The sequence below is a fragment of the Salmo salar genome, chromosome 12, assembly GCF_965601325.2.
Source record: "Salmo salar chromosome 12, fSalSal1, whole genome shotgun sequence".
Lineage (NCBI taxonomy): Eukaryota > Metazoa > Chordata > Actinopteri > Salmoniformes > Salmonidae > Salmo > Salmo salar.
The window spans coordinates 22,194,977-22,214,038 of record NC_138302.1 but is presented as its reverse complement, the minus strand read 5'-3'; the positions used below and the strand labels follow the sequence as shown (position 1 = coordinate 22,214,038).

The following is a 19,062-nucleotide window of genomic DNA, read 5'->3' as shown; positions in this document are numbered from 1 at the left end:
AAATATATGTCAGTGTGTGCAAATGTAGAAGATTAGGGAGGTAAGGCAATAAATAAGCCATAGAGGCTAAATAATTACAATTAGAATTAACACTGGAGTGATAGATGTGCAGATGATGATGTGCAAGTAGAGATACTGGGGTGCAAAAGAGAAAAAAGATAAATAACAATATGGGGATGAGGTAGTTGGTGTGCTATTTACAAATTGTCTGTGTACAGGTACAGTGATCGGTAAGCTGCTGTCATGACGTTGCCCTCTTTGGGTACAGCGAGCACTATTCCCCCCTCCCTCTGCACCATCCCCCTACCTCTGCACCATCCCCCTACCTCTCTCTCTCTCTGTTACACTCAGGCTGCTCTGGTCAGAGAGGTCGTATATTCCTGGAGGAGAATCCTGCCTCAGGGCCAGACAGTATAGAGAGAGTGAGTTTCATAGAGAGAACAAAGGAATTTCTTCCACCTCACAGAACTGAAGGTCCGAACAATATTTATGTTCTGTAGAATGTATAAAAGATCGGTGAAGAATCCAGCTACGAACTGGTCCGTTTGGTACAATTTTGTGAAACTCATGAAAGACAATACGGCCACATGACCATAACGCTGTTTATACAATAGCCTCAGTTATGAGGCTTACATCTAATTGTTGTACAAAATGAATGAGTAAAGATGATACTATTTGTGAAATGACGGATGCTATGTAATGATGTTGATGTGAGAGAATTGTATTTCTGTTTAAAGTTTCACTAAGTCATTGGCACGCCCCCAGGGGCACAGACAGGACCTGGCGTCATGAGACAGCCCTTTTCGATGTCCCGAATAAAACCCCCACCTGGGTTTTCTATCTTCAGACCGAGCTTACATCAATTACGAGGGGGGCTAAGGGTTGAGAATAGACCAGTACCTCTATCATAGAGGGAAATAAGGTTTAAGTAGATTGCTGAATCTTTTAACCATCCCACGTGGTTAAACTCTTAGACTATCGATACCGACAGAAGAACAAGTCTTTGATATTAATTACTAGTCTGCAGCTAGGAATTCGGTATCATTGAACGCGAAGTCTGACAACCGGCAAAACATCTATTCTATAACGACATGAATGAATGTCACTCTGAACTATCCATTCTAACCGAGAGAGAGAGAGAGAGAGAGAGAGAGAGAGACGACAAACTAGCCAACAGAAATGACACATTGAGCGTAAATATATATATTGATGGCAATTATTCCCGAATGAGTGAGCGTTCATGTGCAAAGGGTTAGCATTTCAATTGTTATAATTATCAACTTTGTAGTGTCTCTTATCTTTCGCGTCCTTATCAGTCCCTCTGTCTAACAAGCCGCCATGCCGGTTTAGCCCACTAGGTTTAGCCCAATGATAGGGGCACATTCCCCTATCATTTCTTTGTAACCATATCTACTCTGTTTGTTTCTGTTATGCTTTTCTGTAAATTACTTAGTTAGTAAATAAATGATTTTAAGACAATTGATGTATGGATGACTCATAGTGAAGACTGGGTTCGTGCAGATAACCAACAATTTACGACGTTTGGAATGAGACTAACGTGAGGTAAAGAATAATTAATTGATCAGATATTAAAACATCTGAAAGTTATATTAGGAAAATTATAACTTTGTAATCTGAATATTTTCGTTGGTGCCCCGACTTCCTAGTTAATTACAGTTACATGATTAAGTAGTTTAATCACGTAATAATAATTACAGAGAATTTTTGATAAAGATTAATCTTCAGTTTAATGATGCCAAAGACACGACACTGCTCTGACAGCTGATGCTTAAAGTTAGAGAGGGAGATATGAGTCTCCAGCTTCAGTGATTTTTTTGCAATTCGTTCCGTTCATTGGCAGCAGAGAACTGGAAGGAAAGGCGGCCAAACAAAGGATATGATGACAGAGTCGGAGCAGGTCTTTTTGCTGATGCCATGTCACATTTTTGTTTTTTATATGACATTCTTTTTTTGTGTGTGTCAATTTCGAACAGAGTTACACATGGAATAAACAAACATACAGTCAATAATACAATAGAAAAGGTCTATATACAGTGTGTGCAAATGAGGTAGGATAAGGGAGGTAAGGCAATAAATAGGCCATAGCGGCGAAATAATTACAATTTAGCAATTAAACACTTGAGTGATAAATGTGCAGAAGATGAGTGTGCAAGTAGAGATACTGGGGTGCAAAGGAGCAAGATAAATAAATAAATACAGTATGGGGATGAGGTAGGTAGATAGATGGGCTGTTTACAGATGGGCTATGTGCAGTGATCTGTGAGCTGCTCTGACAGCTGGTGCTTAAAGCTAGTGAGGGTGATATGAGTTTACAGCTTCAGTGATTTTTGCAGTTCGTTCCAGTCATTGGCAGCAGAGAGCTGGAAGGAAAGGCGGCTGAAGGAGGAATTGGCTTTAGGGGTGACCAGTGAAATATACCTGCTGGAGCGCGTGCTATGGGTGGGTGCTGCTATGGTGACCAGTGAGCTGAGATAAGGCGGGGCTTTACCTAGCAAAGACTTATAGATGACCTGGAACCAGTGGGTTTGGCGACGAATATGAAGCGAGGGCCAGCCAACGAGAGCATACAGGTCGCAGTGGTGGGTAGTATATGGGGCTTTGGTGACAAAAACCGATGGCACTGTGATAAACTGCATCCAATTTTCTGAGTAGAGTGTTGGAGGCTATTTTGTAAATGACATCGCCGAAGTCAAGGATCGGTAGGATGGTCAGTTTTACGAGGGTGTGTTTGGCAGCATGAGTGAAGGATGCTTTGTTTTGCGAAATAGGATGCTGATTCTAGATTTAATTTTGGATTGGAGATGCTTAATGTGAGTCTGGAAGGAGAGTTTACAGTCTAACGAGACACCTCGGTATTTGTAGTTGTCCACATATTTGAAGTCAGAACCGTCCAGAGTAGTCATGCTGGGCGGGCGGGCAGGTGTGGGCAGCGATCACTTGAAGAGCATGCATTTAGTTTTACTTGCATTTAAGAGCAGTTGGAGGCCACGGAAGGAGGGTTGTATGGCATTGAAGCTCGTCTGGAGGTTAGTTAACACAGTGTCCAAAGAAGGGCCAGAAGTATACAGAATGGTGTCGTCTGCGTAGAGGTGGATCAGAGAATCACCAGCAGCAGCAAGAGCGACCTCATTGATGTATACAGAGAAAAGAGTCGGCCCGAGGATTGAACCCTGTGGCACCCTATAGAGACAGCCAGAGGTCCGGGCAACAGGCCCTCCGATTTGACACACTGAACTCTGTCTGAGAAGTAGTTGGTGAACCAGGCGAGGCAGTCATTTGAGAAACCAAGGCTGTTGAATCTGCCGATAAGAATGTGGTGATTGACAGAGTCGAAAGCTTTGGCCAGGTCGATGAATACGGCTGCACAGTAATGTCTCTTATCGATGGCGGTTATGATATCGTTTAGGACCTTGAGCGTGGCTGAGGTGCACCCATGACCAGCTCGGAAACCAGATTGCATAGCGGAGAAGGTACGGTGGGATTCGAAATGGTCGGTGATCTGTTTGTTGACTTGGCTTTCGAAGACCTTAGAAAGGCAGGGTAGAATAGATATAGGTCTGTAGCAGTTTGGGTCTAGAGTGTCTCCCCCTTTGAAGAGGGGGATGACCGCGGCAACTTTCCAATCTTTGGAGATCTCAGACGATACGAAAGAGAGGTTGAACAGGCTAGTAATAGGGGTTGCGACAATTTCGGTGGATAATTTTAGAAAGAGAGGGTCCAGATTGTCTAGCCTGGCTGATTTGTAGGGGTCCAGATTTTGCAGCTCTTTCAGAACATCAGCTATCTGGATTTGGGTGAAGGAGAAATGGGGGAGGCTTGGGCAAGTTTCTGTGGGGGGTGCTGGGCTGTTGATCGGGTAGGGGTAGCCAGGTGGAAAGCATGGCCAGCCGTAGAAAAATGCTTATTGAAATTCTCAATTATTGCAGATTTATCAGTGGTGACAGTGTTTCCTAGCCTCAGTGCAGTGGGCAGCTGGGAGGAGGTGCTCTTATTCTCTATGGACTTTACAGTGACCCAGAACTTTTTGGAGTTGGTGCTTCAGGATGCAAATTTCTGTTTGAAAAATGTCCCGTGCGAGAGAGGCAGGTTGAGGTTTCCAGGGTTAGAGTATTGCAGAAGTTGTCATATGCTGAGGCAGTGAAGAAAGTAGAAGAAGATGAGTCATGGGGGAGGGATCCTGAGAGGAGTGGTGTGAGTAGTAGATCTGTACCATCTGTACAGAGGGATAAATCAACAAGTGATATGTTTCAGTGAGACTGGATTTTTAGCATTTATAGTAATGGTTATCAACTGTACTGCAGGGATGGAATGTAAGTCACAGAAAATTGAGGTTGTGGTGGCAGCTGCAGAGAGGTATTTGGGTATGTGAGATGTGACATTAGAAGAGTTACAGGGTGTGTTAAGTGATGGTGTCCCATCCTTTCAGGTTGTTGGCCTGAGGTAGGACTAAATAGATTTACATAGTGGAGTAGGGTGTTGGTATTTAATAATTATTTTATTTGTTAGTGAGTGTAGTGTTACATTGTAGGGTATTTGTATATAGATTTTTTTCAAGCAAACTATAAGCGAGTTGTAATCCAGTCTAGTAGGTGGCGGTAATGCAACATGTATTGGATACTTACCGCCGTTAAACCTCAGCGAAGAAGAAGAATTGGAAACGCGTTTTTACCTTTTTCTGTTTGGTTCTGCGGGATTCTGTAGTTGTGGTCCATGCATGTCTGCGTCCATGTGTTAACTTGAGTTTTGCAACAAATAGCTAGTGAGTTATTGCCGTTGTCATACAGTAAATATCCCAACTCATCAAATACAGCTACATTTTAAGTTGTCAGCTTGGGAAAGTGTGCCGCATATAAGGTAATCGTTTTTATCTTACTTGATAGCTAAGTACCGGTAGTTAGCTAGTTAGCGCTTAGGCTCATTTCAATGCAGTCAGTTAGCTAGTATTGTGAACTTAGCCGGTGTCAGCATGTCAAAGTTGCAAGTGTTTTATCATAACTTTTATGGTGTGAATGTTCAATGTTAGTTAGATTACTGGTGTCTTTTTTTCTCTCTGACGAAACAAGCTCTGACTACTTTGAAGGGGGTGCGCCCTGGTTTATGTAGCTAGCTTGCTACCTTAGCAAGCTGCTCTGACTTCAGCTCAGGCATCAGTAACGTTATAGATCATCTTTGCTTCAAGCCATGGTTTAGCTAACAGTCTTTGTCCAACAGCTCATTTTCTGTGTGTGTTGTCAGTTCATGCTCTAGTCTAAACTGTGGAGGAAGAGCCCTAAGTCTAACCAATATCTGTTTTTCCAACAGCACTGTGTAACCTAGCCCAATATGTACTCTAACTTTACTCCTCAAGGTCCTTAAGGGGACCTATGTTATTTTCAGAGGTATCATTTACGGCCAGATACTCCATCTAAACGTGAATCGATTCTCAATTGCAATATGGTTCTAGAAACATAAAACCCATGACTTTCATATGACATCAAAATAATTAAACAAATGGAAAATATACACTTACTGTAAACTGCAAGCGATGCATGTTAATTTTCAGACTGAGCATCTGGTCTCTTAACAAAACTCCCCCGGACAGTAGATGCCTTCGTCTGATGACTCTTATGTGTAATGTAATGGAACTGATAGTCAATGGCTGTGTGTGACCACTGTGACCATTATAACACAATGTTGTCATTTCTTCCAGGACTGAGAAGTGCCCTATGCTGATCATCACTGCTCGGCTACTCCCCCTCTAACCTGGACCCTTCACCCACCAGAGGATTCTAAGGACAGCTGGCAGTGTTGCCTACAGGGGACTGAGAACGATGGAGCCCCTCAGGGCCCCTCAGGATCCACAAGTTAACACCACCCTGTCTGGGGTAGACACCAAGCCTCAGCCCCCTACTTCTGGAGCCCCAATGGAGGGCTTGAACCCAACTCCAGCTGCCTCAACACCTGACCAGGAGATGCCCCCGACAACAGGGTTGTTGCCAGGGGAGACAGTTGTCAGGGAGGGCAAGGCGGCCATATTGTTTCCCAGTGCCAACGAGGTGTTTTACAACCCTGTGCAGGAGTTCAACAGAGATCTGACGTGAGTTTGACTGATGGGGCATATTCACTAGGAAGTAAACGAAACGGAGGGACCTACCTGAATTTGTCCAATAGAAACTCTCACACAGTTTGCTTTGGTGTGCACTTACGAATACACCCCTAACGGTCCTTTATCCCTTAGCTGGCCCAACGTTCAGCTCAAGGCTGCGTTTTCAACATACACCTTATCCCTGGACATATTATGGGATATATGCATACATTGCAATTTGGATGTTTTCCTATGGGTCTGTAAACCTTCAGCAGAAGAAACTGCATTCAACATGGCTTATGTAGAGCTGAATCTGTGAAGAAAGTATAGCTATGGTCAGAGCCATGTATTTACACTGAACAAAAATATAAACGCAACATGCAACAATTTCAAAGATTTTACTGAGTTATCAGTCAATTGAAATAAATGATCTAGGCCCCAGTCTATGGATTTCACATGACTGGGAATACAGATCTGTCTGTTGGTCACAGATACTTAAAAAAAAGGTAGGGGCGTGGATCAGAAAACCAGTCAGCATCTGGTGTGACCACCATTTGCCTCATAGAGTTGATCAGTCTGATTGTGGCCTGTGGAATGTTGTCCCACTTCTCTTTAATGGCTGTGTGACGTTGCTGGATATTGGTGGGAACTAGAACACGCTGTCGTACACGTCGATCCAGAGCATCCCAAACATGCTCAAAGGCTGACATGTCTGGTGACTATGCAGGCCATGGAAGAACTGGGATGTTTTCAGCTTCCAGTAATTGTGTACAGGTCCTTGCGACACGGGGCTCTGCATTACCATGCTGAAACATGAGGTGATGACGGCAGATAAATGGCATGACAATCGACCTCAGGATCTCATCACGGTATCTCTGTGCATCCAAATTGCCAACAGTAAAATGCAATTGTGTTCGATGTCTGTAGCTTATGCCTGCCCATACCATAATCCCACTGCCACCATGGGACACTGTTGCAAACCGCAACCCCCACGACACCATACATGTTATCTGCCATCTGCCCGGTACAGTTGAAACCGAGATTCATCCGTGAAGAGCACACCTCTCCAGTGTGCCAGTGGCCATTGAAGGTGGGCATTTGTCCATTAAAGTCGGTTACGATGCCGAACTGCAGTCAGGTCAAGACCCTGGTGAGGACGACGAGCACATAGATGAGCTTCCCTGAGATGGTTTCTGACAGTTGGTGCAGAAATTATTCACTGTGCAAACTGTTTCATCAGCTGACATGGTGGCTGGTGTCAGACGACCCCGCAGGTGAAGAAGCTGGACGTGGAGGTCCTGGGCTGGCTACACGTGGTCTGCGGTTGTGAGGCTGGTTGGATGTACTGCCAAATTCTCTAAAATGACGTTGGAGGCAGACGTTGGTCAATTCTCTGGCAACAGCTCTGGTGGACATTCCTGCAGTCAGCATGCCAACTGCACGCTCCCTCAACATGAGATGTCTGTGGCATTACTGTGTGACAAAACTGCACATTTTAGAGTGGCCTTTTATTGTCCCCAGCACAAGGCCTGTGTAATGATCATGCTGTTTAATCAGCTTCTTGATATGCCACACCTGTCAGGTGGATGGATTATCTTTGCAAAGGATGGTACAGGGATGTAAACAAATTTGTGCTCAATTTGAGAAGGAAGCTTTTTGTGTGTATGGAACATTTTTGGGATCTTTTATTTCAGCTCATGAAACATGGGACCAACACTTTCCATGTTTATATTTTTGTTCAGTATAGATAAAATAAATTAGTGGCGCAGCGGTCTAAGGCACTGCATCACAGTGCTAGTAGGCATCACTACAGACTTGGGTTCGATCCCAGGCTGTATCACAACCGGCTATGATCGGGAGTTCCATAGGGCGGCGCACAATTGGCCCAGCGTCGTCCGGGATTAGAGGAGGGTTTGACCGGAGTGGCCTTACATGTAGGCCGTCATTAATTAAGAATTAGTTCTTAACTGACTTGCCTAGTTAATTGAAGGTAAAATGTATATGGCTCAGGCTATGGTAGCTAGCTGGTTGTTCATCACAGGTATACCTGTTTCATCTCATGTCTCCGTCTTGCCCCCTTCTCTCCAGGTGTGCGGTGGTTACAGAGTTTGCCCGCGAGCAGATGGCCCGGAGGGGGGTGAAGGTGGTAGTGCCAGGGGAGAAGGAGAGGGTGGTGGTCAATCTAGCTGATGAGAAGAAAGAGGAGACAGAGATGCAGACAGGGGAGAAAGGAGGAGAGGAGCCGGTCGTAACTGCTTCAGTGGGGGAGCACTGTAAGGTATGAAAAAGCGCGTGTGTGTGCTTGCATCCATGTTCTAACCCTACCATTCTCCTCTCTCCACAATGATCTGCCAGTGTGTTTGTGTTCTAACCCTACCATTCTCCTCTCTCCACAATGATCTGCCAGTGTGTTTGTGTTCTAACCCTACCATTCTCCTCTCTCCACAATGATCTGCCAGTGTGTTTGTATTCTAACCCTACCATTCTCCTCTCTCCACAATGATCTGCCAGTGTGTTTGTGTTCTAACCCTACCATTCTCCTCTCCACAATGATCTGCCAGTGTGTTTGTGTTCTAACCCTACCATTCTCCTCTCTCCACAATGATCTGCCAGTTTGTTTGTATTCTAACCCTACCATTCTCCTCTCTCCACAATGATCTGCCAGTGTGTTTGTGTTCTAACCCTACCATTCTCCTCTCCACAATGATCTGCCAGTGTGTTTGTATTCTAACCCTACCATTCTCCTCTCTCCACAATGATCTGCCAGTGTGTTTGTGTTCTAACCCTACCATTCTCCTCTCCACAATGATCTGCCAGTGTGTTTGTGTTCTAACCCTACCATTCTCCTCTCTCCACAATGATCTGCCAGTTTGTTTGTATTCTAACCCTACCATTCTCCTCTCTCCACAATGATCTGCCAGTGTGTTTGTGTTCTAACCCTACCATTCTCCTCTCCACAATGATCTGCCAGTGTGTTTGTATTCTAACCCTACCATTCTCCTCTCTCCACAATGATCTGCCAGTGTGTTTGTGTTCTAACCCTACCATTCTCCTCTCCACAATGATCTGCCAGTGTGTTTGTGTTCTAACCCTACCATTCTCCTCTCTCCACAATGATCTGCCAGTTTGTTTGTATTCTAACCCTACCATTCTCCTCTCTCCACAATGATCTGCCAGTGTGTTTGTGTTCTAACCCTACCATTCTCCTCTCCACAATGATCTGCCAGTGTGTTTGTATTCTAACCCTACCATTCTCCTCTCTCCACAATGATCTGCCAGTGTGTTTGTGTTCTAACCCTACCATTCTCCTCTCCACAATGATCTGCCAGTGTGTTTGTGGTCTAACCCTACCATTCTCCTCTCTCCACAATGATCTGCCAGTTTGTTTGTGTTCTAACCCTACCATTCTCCTCTCTCCACAATGATCTGCCAGTGTGTTTGTGTTCTAACCCTACCATTCTCCTCTCCACAATGATCTGCCAGTGTGTTTGTGTTCTAACCCTACCATTCTCCTCTCTCCACAATGATCTGCCAGTTTGTTTGTGTTCTAACCCTACCATTCTCCTCTCTCCACAATGATCTGCCAGTGTGTTTGTATTCTAACCCTACCATTCTCCTCTCCACAATGATCTGCCAGTTTGTTTGTATTCTAACCCTACCATTCTCCTCTCCACAATGATCTGCCAGTGTGTTTGTATTCTAACCCTACCATTCTCCTCTCTCCACAATGATCTGCCAGTGTGTTTGTATTCTAACCCTACCATTCTCCTCTCTCCACAATGATCTGCCAGTGTGTTTGTGTTCTAACCCTACCATTCTCCTCTCTCCACAATGATCTGCCAGTGTGTTTGTATTCTAACCCTACCATTATCCTCTCTCCACAATGATCTGCCAGTGTGTTTGTATTCTAACCCTACCATTCTCCTCTCCACAATGATCTGCCAGTGTGTTTGTATTCTAACCCTACCATTCTCCTCTCTCCACAATGATCTGCCAGTGTGTTTGTATTCTAACCCTACCATTCTCCTCTCTCCACAATGATCTGCCAGTGTGTTTGTGTTCTAACCCTACCATTTTCCTCTCCTCCATCCAGAATGGTCTGCGTGTGTTGGAGGGTCTGGCAGCGTCTGGCCTACGCTCTGTGAGGTTTGCTCTGGAGGTGCCTGGTCTACGTAGCGTCACGGCTAACGACTTCTCAGCCAAGGCTGCTGCCCTCATCGCCCGCAATGCCCAGCACAACGGGGTCACACACCTACTGCAGGCCAGCCAGAGAGACGCCAGGTTGGTCTCTCTCTCCTTCATTTATCTCATTCTGTTCTTTTCTTATTTTCTTTGTTCATCTGTGCTCACTCACTCACACACTCACACACTCAGACAGTCTTCTTGAAGTCAAACTATCACTCTCAATTTGATCTTTTCTTCTTTCTCCGTATTATTCATTCTCTCTCCCTCTTTACCTCTCTTTCGATCCACCTCTTTCTCCTACACTGTCTCTCCCCCCCATCATGTTAATCCCTCCCTGTCTCGTTCCTCCAGCGTGTCAATCCCTCCCTGTCTCGTTCCTCCAGCGTGTTAATCCCTCCCTGTCTCATTCCTCCAGCGTGTTAATCCCTCCCTGTCTCGTTCCTCCAGCGTGTTAATCCCTCCCTGTCTCATTCCTCCATCGTGTTAATCCCTCCCTGTCTCTTCCCCCCCATCGTGTTAATCCCTCCCTGTCTCTTCCCCCCCATCGTGTCAATCCCTCCCTGTCTCGTTCCTCCAGCGTGTTAATCCCTCTCTGTCTTGTTCCTCCAGCGTGTTAATCCCTCCGTCTTGTTCCTCCAGCGTGTTAATCCCTCCGTCTTGTTCCTCCTGTTCCTCCAGCGTGTTAATCCCTCCGTCTTGTTCCTCCAGCGTGTTAATCCCTCCGTCTCGTTCCTCCAGCGTGTTAATCCCTCCGTCTCGTTTCTCCATCGTGTTAATCCCTCCGTCTCGTTCCTCCAGCGTGTCAATCCCTCCCTGTCTCGTTCCTCCAGCGTGTTAATCCCTCCGTCTCGTTCCTCCAGCGTGTTAATCCCTCCGTCTCGTTCCTCCAGCGTGTTAATCCCTCCGTCTCGTTCCTCCAGCGTGTTAATCCCTCCCTGTCTCGTTCCTCCAGCGTGTTAATCCCTCCCTGTCTCGTTCCTCCAGCGTGTTAATCCCTCCCTGTCTCGTTCCTCCATCGTGTTAATCTCTCCCTGTCTCGTTCCTCCGGCGTGTTAATCCCTCCCTGTCTCGTTCCTCCGGCATGTTAATCCATCCGTCTCGTTCCTCTGGCGTGTTAATCCCTCCCGGTCTCGTTCCTCCGACGTGTTAATCCCTCCCTGTCTCGTTCCTCCATCGTGTTAATCTCTCCCTGTCTCGTTCCTCCATCGTGTTAATCTCTCCCTGTCTCGTTCCTCCAGCGTGTTAATCCCTCCCTGTCTCGTTCCTCCAGCGTGTTAATCCCTCCCTGTCTCGTTCCTCCAGCGTGTTAATCCCTCCCTGTCTCGATCCTCCAGCGTGTTAATCCTTCCCTGTCTCGTTCCTCCATCGTGTTAATCCTTCCCTGGCTCGTTCCTCCATCGTGTTAATCCTTCCCTGGCTCGTTCCTCCATCGTGTTAATCCTTCCCTGGCTCGTTCCTCCATCGTGTTAATCCCTCCCTGTCTCCTTCCTCCAGCGTGTTAATCCCTCCGTCTCGTTCCTCCAGCGTGTTAATCCCTCCCTGTCTCGTTCCTCCAGCGTGTTAATCCCTCCCTGTCTCGTTCCTCCAGCGTGTTAATCCCTCCCTGTCTCGTTCCTCCAGCGTGTTAATCCCTCCCTGTCTCGTTCCTCCAGCGTGTTAATCCCTCCCTGTCTCGTTCCTCCATCGTGTTAATCCCTCCCTGGCTCGTTCCTCCATCGTGTTAATCCCTCCCTGGCTCGTTCCTCCATCGTGTTAATCCCTCCCTGGCTCGTTCCTCCATCGTGTTAATCCCTCCCTGGCTCGTTCCTCCATCGTGTTAATCCCTCCCTGGCTCGTTCCTCCATCGTGTTAATCCCTCCCTGGCTCGTTCCTCCATCGTGTTAATCCCTCCCTGGCTCGTTCCTCCATCGTGTTAATCCCTCCCTGGCTCGTTCCTCCATCGTGTTAATCCCTCCCTGGCTCGTTCCTCCATCGTGTTAATCCTTCCCTGTCTCGTTCCTCCATCGTGTTAATCCTTCCCTGGCTCGTTCCTCCATCGTGTTAATCCTTCCCTGGCTCGTTCCTCCATCGTGTTAATCCCTCCCTGTCTCCTTCCTCCAGCGTGTTAATCCCTCCGTCTCGTTCCTCCATCGTGTTAATCCCTCCCTGTCTCGCTCCTCCAGCGTGTTAATCCCTCCCTGTCTCGTTCCTCCAGCGTGTTAATCCCTCCCTGTCTCGTTCCTCCAGCGTGTTAATCCCTCCCTGTCTCGTTCCTCCATCGTGTTAATCCCTCCCTGGCTCGTTCCTCCATCGTGTTAATCCCTCCCTGGCTCGTTCCTCCATCGTGTTAATCCCTCCCTGGCTCGTTCCTCCATCGTGTTAATCCCTCCCTGGCTCGTTCCTCCATCGTGTTAATCCCTCCCTGGCTCGTTCCTCCATCGTGTTAATCCCTCCCTGGCTCGTTCCTCCATCGTGTTAATCCCTCCCTGGCTCGTTCCTCCATCGTGTTAATCCCTCCCTGGCTCGTTCCTCCAGCGTGTTAATCCCTCCGTCACGTTCCTCCAGCGTGTTAATCCCTCCCTGTCTCGTTCCTCCAGCGTGTTAATCCCTCCCTGTCTCGTTCCTCCAGCGTGTTAATCCCTCCCTGTCTCGTTCCTCCATCGTGTTAATCCTTCCCTGTCTCGTTCCTCCATCGTGTTAATCCCTCCTGTCTCGTTCCTCCAGCATGCTGATGTATGAGATGCGGGGGAAGAAGGACCGCTATGATGTCATAGACCTGGACCCCTACGGAAGCCCCGCCCCTTTCCTGGATGCCGCCGTCCAGGCCGTCGGTGAAGGAGGTCCGTAGATGTCCGTCAGTTATTCCCTCTGCTTAACTTAACATGTTTCTGTGTCAGCGACAGATACATTGAGTGCGTTTTCCAGTGTGGTTTTACTAAAAACGTCTCTCTCTCCCCCAGGTCTGTTGTGTGTGACGTGTACTGACATGGCTGTGATGGCTGGTAACAGTGGGGAGACCTGCTACAGCAAATACGGCTCTATCTCCATCAAAGCCAAGTACTGTCATGAGATGGTGAGGAACGCTGGGCTAAACTGTATTCCAGCAGTGTGTATTTTCAACTAAAATTGGATGCAAGAAAAACCTTGTTGGAATAATACGTGTGTAGTAGAAGGAACATTTTAGGGAAGTTGTGTGAATACATTTTGAATAGAAGTTTGAGAGTTTAGTCCCTGCTGTGTCGCTTGTCTCATAACTCTCCTTCTCCACCTTCCCTCTCTCCCTCGCCACCCCCCCTCTTCTCCCTCCTCCCCCAGGCTCTGCGTATCATCCTGCATAGTCTGGACCAGAGAGCTGGTGTGTACCAGCGCTACATCCATCCCCTGCTCTGTGTCAGTGTGGACTTCTACATACGAGTGTTTGTCAGGGTACACACAGGACAGGCCATGGTCAAAAACTCAGCAAGGTATGGACACACACACACCGTAACACAATACTTTATCTAGACAGTCTTCATAACGGATTTTAAAGTTGTTATTCTGAAGATATGATGACATTACACCGGTCATGACGTGTTGATTGGTTGATATTGTGTTGTGTTTCAGTAAACAAGCGTTGGTGTATAACTGTGTAGGCTGTGGCTCGTTCCACTTCCAGCGACTGGGCAAGAGGATGACTCAGGGAACACAGTAAGACACTATTTCTCTATATGGGTTATTCCTGTCGAGTTGGACAACTTGTGTTAATGTTTCTCTCTCTCTCTGTGTGTGTGTGTGTGTGTGTGTGTGTGTGTGTGTGTGTGTGTGTGTGTGTGTGTGTGTGTGTGTGTTTCAGTATAAAGTACTCTGCAGCCACTGGACCGCCGGTCGGAGCAGAGTGTGAACACTGTGGATACAGACACCAGGTGAGGACACACACTCTCTCTCAAACACACTCTCTTACTTTCTCACGCATTCTCTCTGACGCCGTCTCTCCCTCCTCCTCCTCTGTAGCTGGGTGGTCCTATCTGGGGTGAGGCCCTCCATGATGTGAGCTTCGTTCAGAAGGTTCTATCTGCCGTGTCTGGGAACCCGTCCCGCTTTGGAACTGCCCGTCGCATAGAGGGCATGCTCAGCATGGTCACAGAGGTGAGAGGTTAGGGGTCATAGAGGGCATGCTCAGCATGGTCACAGAGGTGAGAGGTTAGGGGTCATAGAGGGCATGGTCAGCATGGTCACAGAGGTGAGAGGTTAGGGGGCATGCTCAGCATGGTCACAGAGGTGAGAGGTTAGGGGTCATAGGTCTACAAGAAGCAGTCTGAAATGCACTTTATATTATTACATGGAATAAGACATGGGGGGGCCTTTTCTCAACTGCATGCTGCTCTTCTTCTCAAAACCCATTGGAGGAGAAGTTCAGAGGTGAGGGACTTCTCTTTGTCCTCCAATGGGTTTTGAGAAGGAGGCGAGGAGAGCGGAGGTGAGGAGTATGCAGTTGAGATTCTTCCATTGATGCTGATCCAAGGTTAGTTTGGGCTTCTCACTCTTAATGGTAGGATTGGGAGAAAGGGTAAGCTGATCTGAGGTCTGCCTAAGATGAGCCAGGTGTAATGTCCAAACTTTAACTTTTGTCTGTGTGTCCAGGAGCTGGAGGACGTGCCTCTGTACTACACAGTGGACAACCTGAGCAGCACTGTACACTGCAGCACCCCCCCTCTGCTCCAGTTCAGGTCAGACCTACTCTCCCTCTCATATAAGACTGTCTTGTCTGATTACAGAAAATACAACTCTCTTTCTTTCTTCTTTCTTTCTTTCTTTCTTTCTTTCTTTCTTTCTTTCTTTCTTTCTTTCTTTCTTTCTTTCTTTCTTTCTTTCTTTCTTTCTCTCTCTCTTTCTTTCTTTCTTTCTTTCTTTCTTCCCCCCCCCCCCAGGTCGGCTCTGCTTCATGCTGGCTACAGGGTGTCTTTGTCTCATGCCTGTAAGAACGCTCTAAAGACGGATGCTCCTCCCAGGGTTCTCTGGGACGTCATGCGATGCTGGGTAAGACACAATGCACCATGGGAACCATTTCAATACTGGATGAAACCGGAAGTCCAAGTCACAATCCAGGTGTAGATTTGACTGTATGTGGTGGTTATCTTGTATCCCGCAGGAAAAGTCCAATCCAGTGAAGAGAGACAGACTGTCAGAGAGCAGCCCTGCTCACCACATCCTCAGTACTGAACCCATGTAAGTCTGGGACTGAACCAACTGCCTGGGAGATGAAGATGCCAGTACTGTTTAACATAGAGATGGTATAATGTAGTGATGAATAAGATGATGGATATTAGGAAAAGGTAGGTGTACTGAAAACAAACACTGAAATGCACAAGCCATCATGTCCTGTCTCTCTCTCTCTCTCTCTCTCTCTCTCTCTCTCTCTCTCTCTCTCTCTCTCTCTCTCTCTCTCTCTTTCTCTCTTTCTCTCTCTTCTCTCTCTTCTCTCTCTTCTCTCTCTTCTCTCTCTTCTCTCTCTTCTCTCTCTTCTCTCTCTTCTCTCTCTCTAGTCTACAGGCGTGTTTTGATGTGAGGGAGGATGCCAATCCCCAGTCCCGCCGTCGCCACCTCACCCGCTTCCAGGAGAACCCTGAACCTTTCTGGGGGCCCAAGGCCCGCGCCAATGCTGGGTAGGATACACTTATTAGTACTAACCCCGTCCTTGACCCCTAACCCTCAGGCCAGATGGGGGCCCACGCCAAGGCTGGGTACAGACACTAATTAATACTAACCCCGTCCTTGACCCCTAACCCTAAACCTCAGGCCAGCTGGGGGCCCAAGGCCCGCGCCAAGGCTGGGTACGGACCCTCAGACACTAATTAATACTAACCCCGTCCTTGACCCCTAAACCTCAGGCCAGCTGGGGGCCCAAGGCCCGCGACAAGGCTGCGTACGGACCCTCAGACACTAATTAATACTAACCCCGTCCTTGACCCCTAAACCTCAGGCCAGCTGGGGGCCCAAGGCCCACGCCAAGGCTGGGTACAGACCCTCAGACACTAATTAATGATGATCTCAACATGAAGTTAGCTAAATAAATATTTCTACAGTATTGGTTTAAACCTCTCCCCATTGTTTCTTCTTTCCGTCTCTATCTCTCCACCTGCCTCTTACTGTGCTCTTCCCTATATTATCTCTCTCAACATGTGTTTACATTGCCAAAGGAAGTGAAATACATCATCAAAAGTGAACTGTAGATATTACTCGCTCAAGTTCCAAAATAATAAATCATATTATGTCTATATACAGTGTTGTAACGATGTGCAAATAGTTAAAGTACAAAAGGGAAAATAAGTAAATATGGGTTGTATTTACAATGCTGTTTGTTCTTCTGATGGCATGCTGTGGTATTTACCCAGTAGATATGGGAGTTTATCAAAATTGGGTTTGTTTTCTAATTCTTTGTGGGTCTGTGTAATCTGAGGGAAATATGTGTCTCTAATATGGTCATACATTTGGCAGGAGGTTAGGAAGTGCAGCTCAGTTTCCACCTCATCGTGTGGGCAGTGTGCACATAGCCTGTCTTCTCTTGAGAGCCATGTCTGCCTACGGCGGCCTTTCTCAATAGCAAGGCTATGCTCACTGAGTCTGTACATAGTCAAAGCTTTCCTTATGTTTGGGTCAGTCCCAGTAGTCAGGTATTCTGCCACTGTGTACTCTCTGTTTAGGGCCAAACAGCATTCTAGTTTGCTCTGTTTTTTTGTTAATTCTTTCCAATGTGTCAAGTAATTATCTTTTTGTTTTCTCATGATTTGGTTGGGTCTAATTGCGGTGCTGTCCTGGGGCTCTGTGGGTTCTGTTTGTGTTTGTGAACAGAGCCCCAGGACCAGCTTGCTTAGGGGAGTCTTCTCCAGGTTCATCTCTCTGTAGGTGATGACTTTGTTATGGATGGTTTGGGAATCGCTTCCTTTTAGGTGGTTGTAGAATTGAACGTCTCTTTTCAGGGTTTTGATCATTAGCGGGTATCGGCCTAATTCTGCTCTGCATGCATTATTTGGTGTTTTCCTTTGTATACGGAGGATATTTCTGCAGAATTCTGCATGCAGAGTCTCAATTTGGTGTCGCTCTCCTAGTGGTGGAGGTATCTCATCAGACCTGGAGGACAGGAGGAAACAGGGTCAAAACAAGAGGAAGAACCAGATCACAGACGCCACCCAGCTTAAGAGCTTCCCCTGCAAGAGGTTCAGGAAGGTATGGGAACACTATATTCCTCACCACACCCTGTAACTCTAGGCATTGCATTACACAAGATTCAGGAAGTCACAAGAGCTTCCCTTGCAAGAGGTTCAGAAAGGTACAGGGAAACACCCCACAATAACCACATAGACATAGTAGAATTATAAGGCAGCGTTTACACAGGCAGCCCAATGCTGATCTTTTTACAATAATTGGTATTTTGACCAATCAGACCAGCTCTTAAAAAAAAAAAGATCTGATTTGATTTGTCAAAAAGGCTATTAGTATAAAATATCTCAGAATTGGGCTGCCTGTGTAGAGGCAGCCACAGTAATGTTTCACAGGAGCTTTCTCTTTGGTGAAATGTTCTGAAGGGTGTGAGCACACTCTGTTCTTTTCATAATAACACTGTCGGCATAGTAACCGTACACTACCAGAGAACAAGGTGTTCTATCTCCCCAGCAACAGACAGTGCCTCATTAATTATTAATCATCATAACACTTCAGCTATTATTACAGATACATTTTCCACACAATAATAAACCTTCTAAACTGGCGTTGTTAAATACTCGTTATTGGCTTGAAGGGCATTGCATAGCTTGCAATATTTCCCTAAAACACACGGTATATCCGCACGGTAGAATTTAAGGGCTATACATATTTTGTTTGAGATGCTTTTTAAACTAAGACTAATTGGGGAAAGTATTGTTTTAATTCGATTTTCATAATAGCCAGCTAAGACTGATGGTTGGGTTGGCTAAACTAGCAAGTCTGTTAGCTACAGTAGTTGCCTTGGTAACTAAGCAATCTAGTACATTTGCTAGCTACTTCAGTGGATGTTGAACACATTTTCTAGTGGCAAATATGTTCAATTCTAGCCATGGTGTAAAAGAGAATTAACTCTGGGCTCGATGCGTTCTGTGGGAAGTGATGCAATGCCATGGAAGGTCAGTTTCACTCCACTAGTGTCTAGTGGAACAGCTTCCATGGCATTCATTATTTACCATAGGACACACAGCCCCTCATTGATTATGTCTTACATATAATTTGCATATACGTTTTGCCCCCTTCTCTCCCCCTCCCTCTTCTGCCACTCGTTCCCTCTCTCTCTCTCCAGGGTAAATGCACACACGGTGAAAAATGCTGTTACTCCCATGACCTGGAACAGACTGACAAGCTGGAGTGATGATGGAGCGATTCCTTCCTCCTCTCTCTTCTTCCCTCCCACTCAGTATCCTCATGTCCAGCTCAGCAGAATCTGTCCACTGCAAGGTATACTGGACACAATCATGGCTAAGCAACCAGGTGAAACTCCAGGCCCCAGACATAACTAACTTTGAACTCCGGGGTGAAGTTTCCCCCTTGGTACAAATCTAGGATCAGCTTCCCCTCCCCCAATCCTCCACATTACCATTAGTGGGGAGACTGCAAAACTGACCCAAGATCAGCATTTATGGGTAACTTCATTCCACAACATTATGGGATATCTAGTTAGCCCTGTATTGGAAATACACATACTGGCTTCATACTGAAGTGAAGCATCAATTATGTTTTATTTATGACTGTTGTGACAGTCTAATAAAAGTCTTTATGGCAAGTGTTGAGAAGTCATTTGTTCTGGTGAA

The 19,062-nt window shown here is 46.5% G+C and overlaps 1 protein-coding gene across 1 annotated transcript; it reads left to right on the top strand.

Moving 5' to 3' along the window:
• Window positions 1-4,732: 4,732 nt before the first annotated feature.
• Window positions 4,733-19,034, top strand: trmt1 (tRNA methyltransferase 1). Its single transcript, NM_001173814.1, is given in 16 exon segments — window positions 4,733-4,875; window positions 5,711-6,097; window positions 8,174-8,363; window positions 10,179-10,366; window positions 12,974-13,089; window positions 13,210-13,322; window positions 13,565-13,713; window positions 13,853-13,936; window positions 14,082-14,151; window positions 14,240-14,374; window positions 14,870-14,955; window positions 15,157-15,265; window positions 15,378-15,454; window positions 15,772-15,891; window positions 17,335-17,452; window positions 18,555-19,034. Coding segments are annotated over 15 exon segments (1,890 nt in total). The 5' UTR covers window positions 4,733-4,875; window positions 5,711-5,831; the 3' UTR covers window positions 18,624-19,034.
• Window positions 19,035-19,062: the final 28 nt, after the last annotated feature.